At 40.8% G+C, this 15044-nt stretch overlaps 1 protein-coding gene across 2 annotated transcripts in view; it reads right to left on the reverse strand.

Moving 5' to 3' along the window:
• Positions 1-15044, reverse strand: part of WDR70 (WD repeat domain 70) — a 140567-nt gene that overhangs the window by 27665 nt on the left and 97858 nt on the right. For both annotated transcript variants that reach the window (XM_063128140.1, XM_063128139.1), the window contains exons 12-13: positions 10201-10285; positions 6531-6669 (exon numbers count right to left, since the gene is read on the reverse strand). In XM_063128140.1, the coding sequence (XP_062984210.1) occupies positions 6531-6669; positions 10201-10285 (224 nt within the window). The remainder of the gene's footprint in view (positions 1-6530; positions 6670-10200; positions 10286-15044) is intronic.

Genomic DNA, 15044 nt, shown 5'->3' on the forward strand with positions numbered 1-15044 from the left:
GATAATTGTAGGCAAATTTGCCACCGTGCTATTTAACACAAGGGGAATATTTTAAAAACTTTTTAAAAAGTAACTGCGATTTCATAGTAGCTTTAAGAGCATAACTATTCAACACTTACTTGGACCATAGTACTAAACACTAAGGTTATAAAGGTTGAATTCTATGCGCTTGTGAACTGGACAACTTACAAATGAAAATTAAGAAATAAAACATTGTGCCTAAAAAGAGCTAAAACACGCTTCACCACAGATATTTTAACTGGGTGCTGGCATGGCATAGTGTGGTCCTCTGACTTGAAAGTTTGTTTCAGAAGTGGGAAATGTAAGTTCAAGTCCCTAAAGGTAAGTTCCGCCATTACTCTCACTGATATCCGAGAGATTTATCTTTGGCACAGGAATGTGGCAAGGTTGAAGTGAGATATTCCCCTGCATACTATTTTGTCCTTTTCATAGGAACAGCAGGATAATTTTCACACGGTGAAGCAAAAATACGGATACCATTGTTCTTTGAAATTTCTCTACCATTGTGAAGGTAGCAGAGGCTCACCCTGCCCCACAATCATGCTCAGTGCCTGATCTCTGGGTGCCCAGAGTCCCTATCTGCCCCAGTTTGGGAGTCACTCTTCAATGATGGTTTTCCTTACCCGTGTCTCATTCTCCTCACTCTTAACTTCCAATTCTCCTGGCCACACTAGAATTCTTGCTAGCAGGTGGGTGGGAACTTGATTTTGTTCTAACTTTTATACTGCCTGTTTGGTGCATTCTCTTCCTTCTCCTTATTGTTTTATTATGATTTTATTAGAATGTAAGCCTATCGGCAGGGTCTTGTTATTTATTGTTTTACTCTGTACAGCACCATGTACATTGATGGTGCTATATAAATAAATAAATAAATAATAATAATAATAACAACAACCTGTTGGCCCTTCAGCAGCATCATTGCCGGAGCTGTGGCTTGAAGCTCTCCAACATTCAACCCACTGCTCATGTGCTCCCCTTTTAAGTCAACTATGTGGCAACTTATATAGCTCTTTGGATGTATGGCTGTTATTTTAATAATGTATTAGCTTTATAAGTTTTTAATCAGTTTTATGTATTTTATAGTATTTTTGTATTCAGCGTTGCTCCCCACCTCGATCTAGAGGGAGAGGCGGGTTGTTGTTTATTATTATTATTATTATTATTATTATTATTATTATTATTATTATTATTATTGAGAGTATGTGCTGGACTGACCTCTTGCCAGTATCACTTCCACCCTCCTTGACAATACTTCCAGCTGGGTCAGTTGTGCTGCTGAGTCTGATGAAGTCCACAATAAAACAACAGATGTCCTAAATCCCTAAAGGGTGTGATTCCAACACCATAGTGACATGGGCCATATAAAAGCTAGCTTTCATGTTCGCGATGATGAACAAAGATGTCTCACTAGTAGTCAGCCCTACGAACTCTCAACAACACCTTCTACATATTGAGTTAGTACTTGTTTCTTTAATGTGAACCGCCCAGAGAGCTCTGGCTATTGGGCGGTATAGAAATGTAATAAATAAATAAATAAATAAATAATGGTTGGACAACTTGGCTTCCATAGTTGACAATTTAAATCTAACAAATAAATTGCTTTTAAAAGAATGATCTATTTAACTAGCGACAGTTCAATAGATCTTATACAACAAGCATTTTAATATTGCTGTTATCTGTCCTAAATCTGGTCAGAAAATTAAAAAAAAAAGCTCTTCCAACTAATACTGCCATGCAAAACATCAAGACTGTAAAATAATTTATTTGAAATGGATTCATTTTGGAATACTTGTAAAGATGGGGAAAAATACCATCACCCTTTCCCCAAAACAAATGACAAGTCTACCAAGATGAATAGGAATATCCATTATTACCCTCTGGAACAGACAGGCTATCTGCACATTAAAATATTATGTGAATTTCCCCCCTAAAAGTAGACAAACCAAATAACTCAACTGTAAAGCTCTTTTGGAGCGCATCCTATGAAATTAGCTAACTACAATAAATAAGGTGGGAGCTGAAAAGTTATCTACAATGCTGTGAACATACTGTCACCATATTCAAAAATGCTCAAGGGGCGAAGAATCAACACCAGCATATTTGTCTTGGGAAAACTGATTTCAAAACTATGTAAAACACACTGTTGTTTGCACTGGATATATCTAGAGGCATCTTAAAAATTTCTTTATGGGAAACATTTTAGCTGCACAATGCAAGAATGGGGATTATAAGTCTTAGATCATAAACTTCAATATGTGCTTAATCCAGTGTCTATTTGGAGTAAGACCATCTGCTTTCATTCTATCTACCAGATTAGTTAAGATCTTCCTTAGAGGTCTTCCTCAGAGTATTCCCACCTTTGGAGGCAAGGTAGGTGAGCTATGTGCCTCAGCTGTGCAACCCCTTCTTCCTATCCATATGCTCAGCACTCTCTGTGACGTTTTTAAGATGCTAGCTAAAACACTTGTTTATGCAAACCTTTAATGGAATTTAGTTTGTTTTAAGTATCACTTGTCTTCTAGCTTTAAATGCATTTTAAAGCTGTTGTTAAAAGTTAATTTGTTCTCATTGCTCTTGTTTTTATTCTGGTTTTAATCATTATTTTTTTCTATGGATTTGCATTATATTGTAAACTTGCTCAACAATTGAGGCTAACTGCTGGGATATAACTATTTTGAATTAACAAACAAACAAGTTAAGTTGAGAATATTTTTAAAGTCATTTTCCAATGACAACTACGGCTAGGGTGACCATCTGAAAAGGAGGACAGGGCTCCTGTATCTTTAACAGTTGTATTGAAAAGAAAATTTCAGCAGGTGTCATTTGTATATATGGGGAACCTGGTGAAGTTTCCTCTTCATCAAAACAGTTAAAGTTGAAGGTTCCCTGCCCTCTTTTAAATCTGGTCACTCTAGTATAGCTCCTGCAGCTTTAACTGCAACTTTAACCATCAGTGAAGGTCATAGTTTCAGTGGTCTTTCTATGTTTCTATGCTCCTATCAGTTGCTGCGAAGAGGGTACTATGGCTTCATACCACAGACATATATTGCTGATGGTGTCCAATCTTTAGACTATTGGTTCTATAATGCTAAGCTCACTATCTCTAACATTGCAAGACAATATGTACTTCTTAGCCTTTGTCCATGCCCCATTCACTTCAGCGTGGACTGTACTGGCAAAATGCCTTCTCGATAGGGCTGTAAGTACTCAAGTTAGCCTATACATAAAATGAAAAGGTCTGAAATAACAACGTATTTTCCCATAAAACTTAAAAGAAAGGAGGTGAACAATGGTTTGCTTGGTATGACAGAAGGGAGTGCTAGTCAGCACTTTGGTCAAGCATGTAAAAATAGCCATTAAGTTTCCATTAAAGATCAGGTTCATTTACAGGCCAAAATCTACTGGCTATTTACCAAACAGTTTTAAAGATTAGGTTTACAGCCCTTAAGCACTGTAAAATTATCTATATTGTCTGGACCTTCTTCCCCCACCCTCTGTCTGATAGAGAAAAGTTAAACAGCTGTAAAAAGTGTATTTCCTATATCATTTGACACAAAAGCATTCTCTTGCATCTAATTTCATGTGCTGAACCCATTAGGACTGGTTTATCATTTAACTTAATAAGCCCTATTATTCTGTTCACAAATGAAATACATGGGTCACAAACGTCCGCTTGAACTTTCCTCAACAATTTGCACTGCATCTGAAATCTACTTAGGTCAACATGATTACTTGTGGGATTCAAAAAAGCAATATATAGCCTTTGACCAATGCAAAACGTTTCTATTTTCTTTTATTTCCTTACTATATACGGTGTATCAAATTATAGGATTTAAAGGTATCAAATGGGTATAGAATTCCTCCTTCTAAACTTCGCCCAACAACCTTTTGAACCTGCAGCAAGATCGACTTTTCAAAGATCATAGAATAAATAATTCAAGTGAGATCACAGCACGGCTGAAGCGAAGAGCAAGAGAAACAAAGTACATGCCATTAAGTGTCTGAGGGTTACTCAAGCAAGTGAGATAAGCAACATACTGGCCACGTTCAGACAGCACGTTACTCTGTACAGAACCATGTACACTGATGGTGCTATATAAATAAATAAATTAATAATAATAACAACAACACAACAGACAACGGTGGGGTAATAATCAATTAGACTGTTATTTATCTAAGGGTTACTCCCCACACAACATGATAATAATCAACCGTGGTATGGATTAGGATTAGCGGTGCATTGACTGATAGTCCATGCTGAGTTGTCTCACTCATCCCCTGCCCTCTCTCCCCCTTCAGTCCTCCCGCTAGTATCCCATCAGCCATTGCTGCCAAGAATCTATCCTGCCTGCCAGCTGGACAAGAGCAGCAGCCACTGCTTTAACTGCTCTTGCCTTGTTACTCTATGGCTGATGAAATAACCAACGGTACCCTCCACACAACAAGATAACCAATGGTGGTTTAAATAGTCAACACTGTGGCCTTGGTTATTTGTGTTGATTATTTCGGCCAAATAACTAACCGTTGGTTAAAAAAACTCCCTCCACACAACACAATAACCCATGGTGGGTTAATTAATCAACCGTCAACTATTTAAACCACCATCCAAGGGTGGTGATGATGGAAATATCTCAGGTAACTTCAGGCATCAGAATGGGAGTGTTCTTTAAAAACATACCAAACTACTAAAAGAACCATTCTGTATCCACATCCTGGATATTCACCCATCTCTTTATTTAAACCCAGTGCCAGCTCCAAGATTTTGAAGGCCCTTGGGCAAGATGCCTTCAGTGGGGCCCCTTCCCCCAGTGAGTCTACCTACTCACCACTATTGTCATTAGCTGCCACAGCTGCTCCTCCTCCTCTTTCTCATCATTGCTTCCGCTTGTGTGCTTGACAGGCAGAGAGCCCGTGAGCAAGCTGTCAGTGGCATCGCCTGCTTCTCCTCACCAACACCATTGTTGGGGCCAGAGCGAGGTGTGGCTAAACAAGCAGGTTACAATGGTGAAGAAGAGGAGCAAGTCAAGGAGGCTCTTGACAGTAGGCTCCTGATCACGATGACAGCCCTGACTAGGACAACTTTAATATCCAAGCACACTCTGGCTTTCTTAAGTTGTTAATGTATTTACGTATAATATTTATCAGTTCCCCCTCTGCCTGGGGGCACCAGAGAAGAGGTACAATATTAATAGTTCTACAAATTTCATTTTACACTGTGGTTTGAGAGTAACAGGGCCTTAACAAAATGCTAACGGTAAAATACCGATTTGAGCAATTGCACACCTACGCCCCCACTAAATGTGACCCAGTTGACAAGCAAAACAAAGTAAAAAAGAACAATGGTATCATGAAGCAGTCGTGACTGTAAGAGTGACAGGTATCACTGCTGCGAAAAGAAATGAGCAGATCCTGTTAAAATGTTGTCTGTAGCTGCAATCCTATGCACATTTACCTGGGAGCTAGCTCCATTGAACTCAGTGTGACTTTCTTCAGAGGAAACATGCACAAGATTGTGCTGTGAATGAATGGGTGAATCACTGTGGGCAAATTCACTGTAAGGAAAAGATCCGACGGAGAAGGAGGCAAAGCCTTACAGGGGGAAGGTATGCCAGGGGATCCCTTAACCCTTGCCAGGAGTCCCTGACTTACCAGGTCACATCCCAAAGGGCTGGGAGTGGGCAGAGGTAGTCTGTGTCCGGTGTGCACAAATCCCCCCTGTGACTGCACACCATTTACAGGACTTAGGAAGCTTTTGCTTGCAAGATCCAGGAAGCATAAAATGCTATTAAGCTTTTTCTTGCTCTTCCATCCCCCGGGTAACTTACACCCCTGTTTATTTATTTATTTATTTATTTATTTAGCACCATCATGTTAAAAGTGTTAGGGACACCTTCAACCATGGGATGCCAATGCAAAACATAGAGTCTGGGTCATGAAATGCAATATGCCTCTTGGCTTTTCTATTTTGCGATACTCACCTATAATACAGAAAGCATTTTTATGTGTTATTATGAATGTGTGGGCAGTATCCAATAGTGTCATTCCGCAAACTCAAGTGGTGCGAGTGAAGCTCTGCTGAATCTTTCTATTGCACAAGCAGTTGCCCATTATGCTTGTATAAATGGTTGCAGAACAGTTTGCACAAGAGTTATGCACAACCCATTGCACAAAGGGTGGTGCATAAATATTGTGCAAACTGTTTCGCAACCACTTGTGCAAGCATAATGGGCGAGAGCATGTGAAATCACAATTGTTCAACAGGATTCTCCTCTTGTACATAGTTCGGAACCTAACTGCTGCTAGCGCAATGTCATGGATACTGGTGGATACTGCCCTATGTACTGTAAGAGTTCATGTGATTAACAACACTCCGTGATACCTTCATCTTATAAAACACCAACCAGATATTTTGTATGCACATACGTTAAAACAAAAACATTAATCATAATCCTCACTTTCACGTATGAAAAAGAGAAACAAATCAAGTTCTGTACTGAACTCAGACTTACTGCATCTGTGACGTCTATCTCATATACTTTCTTAAATGTCTCCCGTTCAAAAAACAGAAGTTTTCCACTGCCATGTCCTTTCTTAACAGAAGTACCAGTAACAAGAAGTTTATCATCTGGGCTGAAACAGCAATCGGTCCTGTTGAAAATAAAATATGGAGCAGATGAATTGATTTTCTGGAATTCTTATTTATGTATCATGGCAAATCTGTGTAAAATCCTTAATTATGTAAGACAACTATAATTACAGCTGTGTTCAAAATAAACAAAAATGGTGAAAGCAACTGAATGAGATGTCTCGTCAAGTTTTCAACACTGGAAGAAAAAGGGCAAGTTTACCTACCCCACCCCACGCACCAAATCAGAAACAGTTTCAAAATCTGGCTGTCATTCAGTAAGTAAGTAGGTCATAATACCTATTTTCATCAACACAAATTGTATGCAGGACTACTTTACAACACTGTTTTCCTTGTTTACTCCTAAACCACGAAACAAATGTTCTGCAAGTTCATAATTCGAAATTAAATGGTGCTCTCTTTGGATTCTTTAAAATGAACCTCAACTTTTGAGGTAAAATCTATAGGGCAAGAGTGAGTAAAAACAACATGCTTAGATCAATTTGAATCACAAGCTTAAAGACATTCAGCACAATAACCGTAACATCTGATGGCTCCCTGTAAACTATGCAAACTGGAAGCCAGCACTGGGAACACACACTCCCTTCCTCTCTACCTCTTTCCAGTGCCAATTCCCTCTTCCCATAAGAACACAAGAAGAGCCCTGTTGGATCAGGCCAAGGGTCCATCTAGTTCAGCATTCTGTTTACACAGTAGGCAACCAGCTGTCAACGGGAAAACCACAAATAGGACATGAGTTCCACTTCACCCTCCCACCCATGTTCCCCAGCCTCCGATACTGGAGGTAGCATATAGCCATCAGTACTCATAACCATTGATAAGCCTTCTCCTCCAGGAACGTGTTTACCGCCCAGAGAGCTCCGGCTATTGGGCGGTATAGAAATGCAATAAATAAATAAATAAATATAAATAAAATAAATACCTCCCTTCTAAAGCCATCCAAATTGGTGGCCATCACCATATCCTGTGGTAGTGAATAGTATGCAGTGGCACAGATGCTAATCATCATTAATGTTAGCCATGTTTCCTCTGTAAATCAGATTTTGAACCCAGGACGCAAATCAAATCATAAACCATGGCTAAGGGCGACAAAGAAAGAAAAGGGGGCACACAGAAATGTGTCTACACTGGACTTAAAACATGGTGTACCCTTACTTGCTCATATGAGACCCATCCTCACTGGACTTAAACATGGGTGTACTCTTACTAGGACATATTCGAACCATCCTCATCAAATACAGGGCTATCAGGAGGCCAATTTCATGCCATATATTCCATACCACCAAATAACCATGCCATTATACGTTAGTAAATTAAAAGGAGGATATTAGCATTATACTATTAAAAAATAACCTGGATTTCTTTCAGGTAAAATGATTCATGGATCCTTCAGGAACGCAGCATGCAAGCCTTCCAATGTAGTACTCCTATGCATTATTTCTATAAAATGTGATTTACACAACCAACCCACATTTTAAAGGACAATGAAATCCAGAGGTAGGGGGAATACACACATTCTTTTGCCAATTTTCTTATCAAACCATCTGGCAAAGTTCCAATACAGAATATAGCTCAGAGGCACCGGACGTTAAACAGATGTCAAGTCATTCGAATGAGGTATTAGGAAGAAGTAGGGGCAGAATTAAAGGCCAAATGCTTAACATCTTCGGGCAAATCATCACTACCTAGAGGTCTAGACCAAATCTCTGACATTCTGAGCAGTAGTGCCACTTCTTTAACCTGTCAACAGCAGCTGCTTTTCTTTCTTGGTTGGATTTGTGTTAGTCAGCTTTGGCTATTGGGCAGTACAGAAATGTCATAAATAAATAAATAAATTTTAGAAATACAGCAGTTCAGCACAACAGCCCCCACAACAATACCCACTATAGCCACACCTCTGCTACAACTATACAGCTAACACAGAGAGACTAAATAGTGGTTAGTGCTTGGCTACAGCTGAGAGACCGGAGTTCAAATAACCACTCAGCCAAAAAGCACATTGAGTGACCCTGGGCCAGTCACCCTCTTTCAGCCTAACCCACCTCACAGGGTTGTTGTGAGGTGAACCGAACTTCTGTTTGTGTAGCTTTTGAATTGCACAGGCCTCTTGGTCCGGCAGAAAGTAGCTCCAGGTTCAGCTCTTTAGGGAGCAAAACTGGTTATTTTCATGCTGACTAAAGGCCTCTTAGAAAAGTCAGCATTTTCCGTGATGAAGGAATCTAACACGAAAACTTGCAAAAGGCAAGAACTTGCCCATTCAGTATTTCTCAACACATCCACAACTTTGTATGCCAAAATATAAATATATCATAGCAAATCCCCTCGTCAAACTCATTCAGCTAAATTTATCTGCTAGGAAGGCTGTCTCTAGAGTGTCTGGAAGCAGTGAAAAGCTTTTTTAAAAAAAGTTAAAATGTTTAATGTTAAAAAAAAAATGTTTTTTTAAAAAATGCATCACTCTCAGGTGCTCCAAAGGCAGCCTCTCCAGCTGCCCCCACTTCCTGAAGCGGTCATGGGGTGACATCATGATGTAATGCCGGCCCTTGGGAATTCTAGGAAGCTCAGGTAACTGAGAAAGCTTGCTGAGCACACTGCAAGTGAAAAGAAACACACACATAGCACGATGAGGAGAGACTGAAAGAACTGGGCATGTTTAGCCTGGAGAAGAGAAGATTGAAGGGAGACATGATAGCACTCTTGAAATACCTTGAAAGGTATTTCACAGAGGGCCAGGATCTCTTCTCGATCATCCCAGAGTGCAGGACACGGAATAACGGGCTCAAGTTATAGGAAGCCAGATTCCGGCTGGACATCAGGAAAAACTTCATCACTGTTAGAGAAGTACGACAAAGGAACCAATGACCTAGGGCGGTCATGGGCTCTCCCACACTAGAGGCATTCAAGAGGCAGCTGGACAGCCATCTGTCAGGGATGCTTTAAGGTGGATTCCTGCATTGAGCAGAGGGTTGGACTTGATGGCCTTATAGGCAGGCCCCTTCCAACTCTACTATTCTATGATATTCTCTCTCTCTCTCTCTCTCTCTCTCTCTCTCTCTCTCACACACACACACACACACACACATAAACACACACACACACACACACACACACACACACACACACACACAGAGCTAACTTGCTACTTTATTAAGGAAAGCTCAAAACTCTTTCCATTTTGTGAAGTTTTACCAGAATATCTCTCCCACCCTTCACATTCCTTAATTTTGAAGGACAAATGTAAATGGCTAAAAAAAAAACTGGCTGAAATTATTGGAACAGGCACAACACTAATTTGCACCCACCGAACCAGACTTGTAGAGGTTCAAAATGTGACCATATTACACCTTACTACATGATAGCTCAAGCCTTTTTGGTGAGTGACAACCTGAACATGTGTTGGGTCCAATACATGCAACAATACTGATTCAAGAGGTGTGACTCCTCTAAACAAAACTTCATTGGCTTCTGTACGTAAAGTACATATGTGAGGCCTCCCCACACCCACCGCCACTTTAAATGGTTGAACTACTTACATGGGGAAGAAGCTAGGTAGACCAACAACTGAATTAAGAGATGTTTTAAAGTGTCTGATATCCCATGTTTTTAAGGTATCATCACCTATGAAATAGAAAACGAAGGTTTAATATGCAATAATGAAGAAAAAGTTTATGTCTTGACCATAAAGTTACAAAGGAAAAATTAGAGATTCCCCCTGCCCCTCTCCCATGGACTTTTTAATTATTTTCTCCAAAAATTTAAAAGGAGGAGCATTTTTTCTCTCTTCAAAAACAATTAAAGGGCAAAACATACTTAAACATATACACTTCAAAATAATAAATCATGCTTAGAATAAAGAAGTTATCATAAAAATATGCATTTTTAAAAGCTGAAGAACAACCCATTGCTCAAGATAGATGAGGATGTGGGAGCTGTGAATTCTTTAGCCAAGTGGCTCTGAAGTTGAATTAACCCCCAGTTTCTTGCTCTCAGCTCTGGGAAATATAAGTCATGTTCAGATGTAACAGGAAAGCACAGCTTCTTGCTAGTATAACAAGCCATGGTAAGCCTCAGGCTCTCTTGCTTCCCCTCCCTTTTAGTACCTGCGGCGAGGGGATTGAAAGCTTCGGCTTTCACTTTTAAACTAACCACAGTTCCATGTGAATTTTGAACTCAAAGAACTGTGGTATGTTCAAACTCTGGTTAGTGAAAATAAGTCAGGATTAAATCATAGTTTCAGATCCTGGCTTGTTCTCATTAACCATGGTTTAAACAAAATAATTTTGTAGTGGGAAATCATTGTTTTCTGTTATGTTTGAAGCAGTCTGTAGGGTTCCTCCAAACTCTCTGTAAGGCTGGCTGCTACTGCAGTGCCATTTATTCAGAGGTTACCTGGCTAAGGATGCAAGGAAAGATTCTAGTTGTGGTCTAGGAACTCTGACAGAACGATGAGAAAGTCTTGAATTTTTTGTGAGTTTATTTCACTTTCTGGAGATGGATATAGCAATACATTCCAGTCTTCTCCTGGGCCTCTGCATATAAGCCACAGTGATAAAACTACCAAAATACCACCAGGTAAGATCAGATCCAAAATGCTGTATGCCTTACCACAAGTTCCCTCCTACGAAGGTTAAAGATACCCTATACCTATCTACTATGAATGGAGGTCCCTATTTTGAAGCCCCCGAGCCCACCGGAGAGAAGGAAAAAAGGCTTCAAATGTCCCAAAAAAGCCAAGACAACTCCTCCTATTGACCAAGAGAGGTCATGAGCAGCTGACAGAGCTAGTTGTTATTTGAGAGAGAATGTAACATGCGGATGTTGCTCTATCTGCCTTCAGAAAATGTAATAAACTCACAAGCAATTCAGCCAATGGGACCCTAGAACTGCAGAATCCAGAGAAGCTGTTGTCCATATTTAGAGACTTCCTGAATCGTTGCCTTGAGATGGATGAGGAGAAGACAGAATCCGCTAAAGAACTCCTCCAGCACTATTTCCTGAAAAATGCCAAGCCACTCTCAGGCCTCACTCCTTTGATCATCGCAGCAAAACAAGCAGCAAAGAACAACCACTGAAAGTTTGAAGCTGCTGTGCCGGTCATAACAAGCCCTCTTGATTTTAATTTTCTTTTTAAAACAAACAAACATGATGATGTCCAAGAACTCGACTTTAGTACTTTTACCATGCTCAGAGAACTTTCATCGTGCAAGGTCAGGATCATAAAAACGATTTGTATCAAAGACTCGAAGTGGACACAAGCAATTCAAGACTTCCTTATAGTCTTGTCAGGGTTTCATCCTTGGCAGGTAACCTCTGAATAAATAGCACTGAAAGACCAGCCAGCAGTACCGAGAGTTTGGAGAAAGCCTACGGAATGCTTCAAACAAATCTGAAAACCGCGACACAACTCTGACTGTAGTACAAGTTAAGATTGCTAAGCTCTGTAACTCAATTCCACACTGTGCCCTTAAAACAATTCCCTACGCTGCGCCCTAAAAGCTAAGTAATTTCAGCTTTTAAAATGCTTGCAGGACAACAAATGTCTGGCAACTCTTCAAATATCCTTCAGAGTAACAAATTGCAATCAAGGCTTCTTTAGCCTTGATGGACTAGGCCTTGACATGATCTTCCCTCTGGAGGTCTTATGGAATATAGTAGAGAGAAATTCAGTCAGATGGCTGTTACTAATGTTTAAAAAATACGTTATGAAAAACGTCTACATTCTGCATCACATTAAACTATCAGGCCAGTCTCTAAGTATTCTGGTGTCCTAGGCAAGGTGGCATATTGGCGCCCTCGGGAACAAGCTCCCCTCTGCATTCCCTGACAATATCACCCTCCTCTCTCCAACCTCTTCTCCATCTGCCGCTGCCATTCTCCTCCTCTTCTTTACTCTCACCACAACCTGCCTCCCCCTTTATGCTGCACTTCGAAAGATCCTTCATTAAAGTGAGGCATTATTGGTGAGGTGGCCCTGGAGATCATCTGTGCCATGGCAGCACAGGCAATCTTCATAGCCACCTCACTCAAAATGCCTTGCTTTAAGAAGGACCCCTTAAAGTGTTGCATTTGGGCCTGGCCACTCTCTGGAGAGTCTGCCCACATGATTGATCTCTCGGGGTTCATTCTGGCGCACTCCGAATTTGGTGCACAAGTCAGCTGTTCACACACATCTCGTCCTGGCAAAGGAACAGCTCAGCTCTGAGCGGTTCAAATAGGCAGGTGGCTGGCATAGGGAAGAGCCAGAGTGGCACTGCCACCTCTGAGGTTTCGTTTTGGAACCCAATGCAGCCACCCTATTCATCCCTTCCCCACAAGAAACAGCCCTGCAAACTACAGGCAAAGGCTATGGTCTGAAGTCCCTGAGGAGGGACTGTTCAGAACGAGGCATTTTGTCTTGGTAGACTCTCTGTGTGATTTCACACATCCCTACACATAGGGCATAGTTCAGCTACAGAATCCATTACCACAAGATGTAGTGAAAGCTGCCAACTTGGATGCCTTGAAATAGGAATAAGACAAATTCACAGAGGATAGGGCTACCATGGCTACTAGTCACGATGGCTGTATATTACCTCCAGTATCAGAGGCAGTATATCTCTCAATGCCAGTTGCTGGGGGAGATGAGCGAGAGTATAATGCTGCTATCATGTCCTGCTTGTAGGCTTCTCATTGAGACATTTGCTTGGCTGCTGTGGGAACAGAATGCTGGACCAGATGAGCCTTTGGTCTGATCCAGCAGGGTTCTTCTATGTTATGTTATGTTATTGTATGTTGTGTTATCTAGGTATGAGGATATGCTCTTTGCTGTCCCACTATTTGTAGGTCTTGAATTTTGAATTTGTTGGAGTTGAGCCTAAGAGACAGACAGCTTTATAGGAGGATGAGAGCATATTCCATTGCTTTACTTGGATGTTGCTAATTCTGTAAATGGAAACCAGCAAGAACCACCCATCTCTGTGAAAAGGAAAATTAGTTAAGAACCACATCAGTATTTTTATAACCTAGCCTATGCAACTCATGAACTTCCAACATTTATGTCATTTATCCACTAACTGGTCCAGTCAGAGACATAATTTTGCTGATTCTACTTTTTTTCTTTTCCTCTACTTTATTTGAAGCCTGGGGTCCAAATGTCCACCACTTCATGCACCCAATGAAACAGGGTCGTGCCTTTGAACACCACTATAAAATGTCCCCAAACTAGCTAACATGCAATATTGTTCCTGCCATAAAAAGCTATGTCTTGTGCAACCATGTTTAAGCTTTTTCACTCACGGACTATAGCTTCTCTCCCCTATGTATGTGCAACTTCCCCATGTGTTAGTACTCTGAATCCAGTCTAAGATGCCACAAGACTTTGTCTTTTTGTTCCCGCCTAAGATCCTTACGTATGCTGCCTTAAATTTTATGGTAGAAATGTGGGATATAAGTGTAATAAAAAACCTCTTTAACTTACTAACACAACTGTGCATCTGGAATTTTCACAATAAAGAAAGCATTGTATTAGATTTTACAAAGTCCCATAGTGAACGGGGGCACAGTAGTTGGGCAATATTCACTCTTGAACACCTACTCAGTGCAATGAAATAATCCGTTGACTAGGCTAAAAATTAAATAGAACAGCCTAAAATTGAGAGAACATTTTTCATCTTCTTTTCTAATTAGCACTTGAGTGTCTCGCTCAAGATAAGCTAGCCAACTGACCCTGAGAGTGGAACAACGCATAGTGGCAGCCCACAATGTGGAGTAGCAAAGGGGATATTTCACAGTCTGATGCAGTCACGACATGTGTTCTGGAGGGGAGCGCTCAACACAGGGGTGCCATTTTTGGTAGTAACATACTGTCTCCACTCCACCTACCAGTGCACATTTCTCTTGCTGCTTCATGTGCATGCTTGCATATGGTCAGAAATGGTCAGTATAAAAGCATTGCCGCAAAGTAAAACAGAGAACTGGCATAATGCAATGGCCAGGAGACTAAGCTACAAATTTAGGAATCCCCCAGTTTCCAGGAAGCCCTCTTCCCTGAACCGACTAAGTGGCCTTAGCAACAATCATCTCAGGATCAGCTGTCCTTAGGGGTTGCTGTAAGGATCATCACAAGATAGTGGGCCTGTTCAGACGACACTGCAGGCTCTGTGGTTGGCAAAACTGTGGCTCTCTGGAGTTAGCTCTGAACAGCAGGGTTTAAGGTGTCTTCTGAACAGGCCCAATGCATGTACACAAATGCACTTCTACCTTGGGGGTAGGTCTTGCTGTGTTGTTAATAAAACCTCTTTGCAGCTAATCAGGACACAATTGTTTTCATGGGCAAGGTGACCTAAGGAGATTTGTGCTTGTCGATTCTTTTATTCCACAGCAGATAATCGGAATGCGC

Source organism: Elgaria multicarinata, chromosome 6 (assembly GCF_023053635.1).
Source record: "Elgaria multicarinata webbii isolate HBS135686 ecotype San Diego chromosome 6, rElgMul1.1.pri, whole genome shotgun sequence".
NCBI lineage: Eukaryota > Metazoa > Chordata > Lepidosauria > Squamata > Anguidae > Elgaria > Elgaria multicarinata.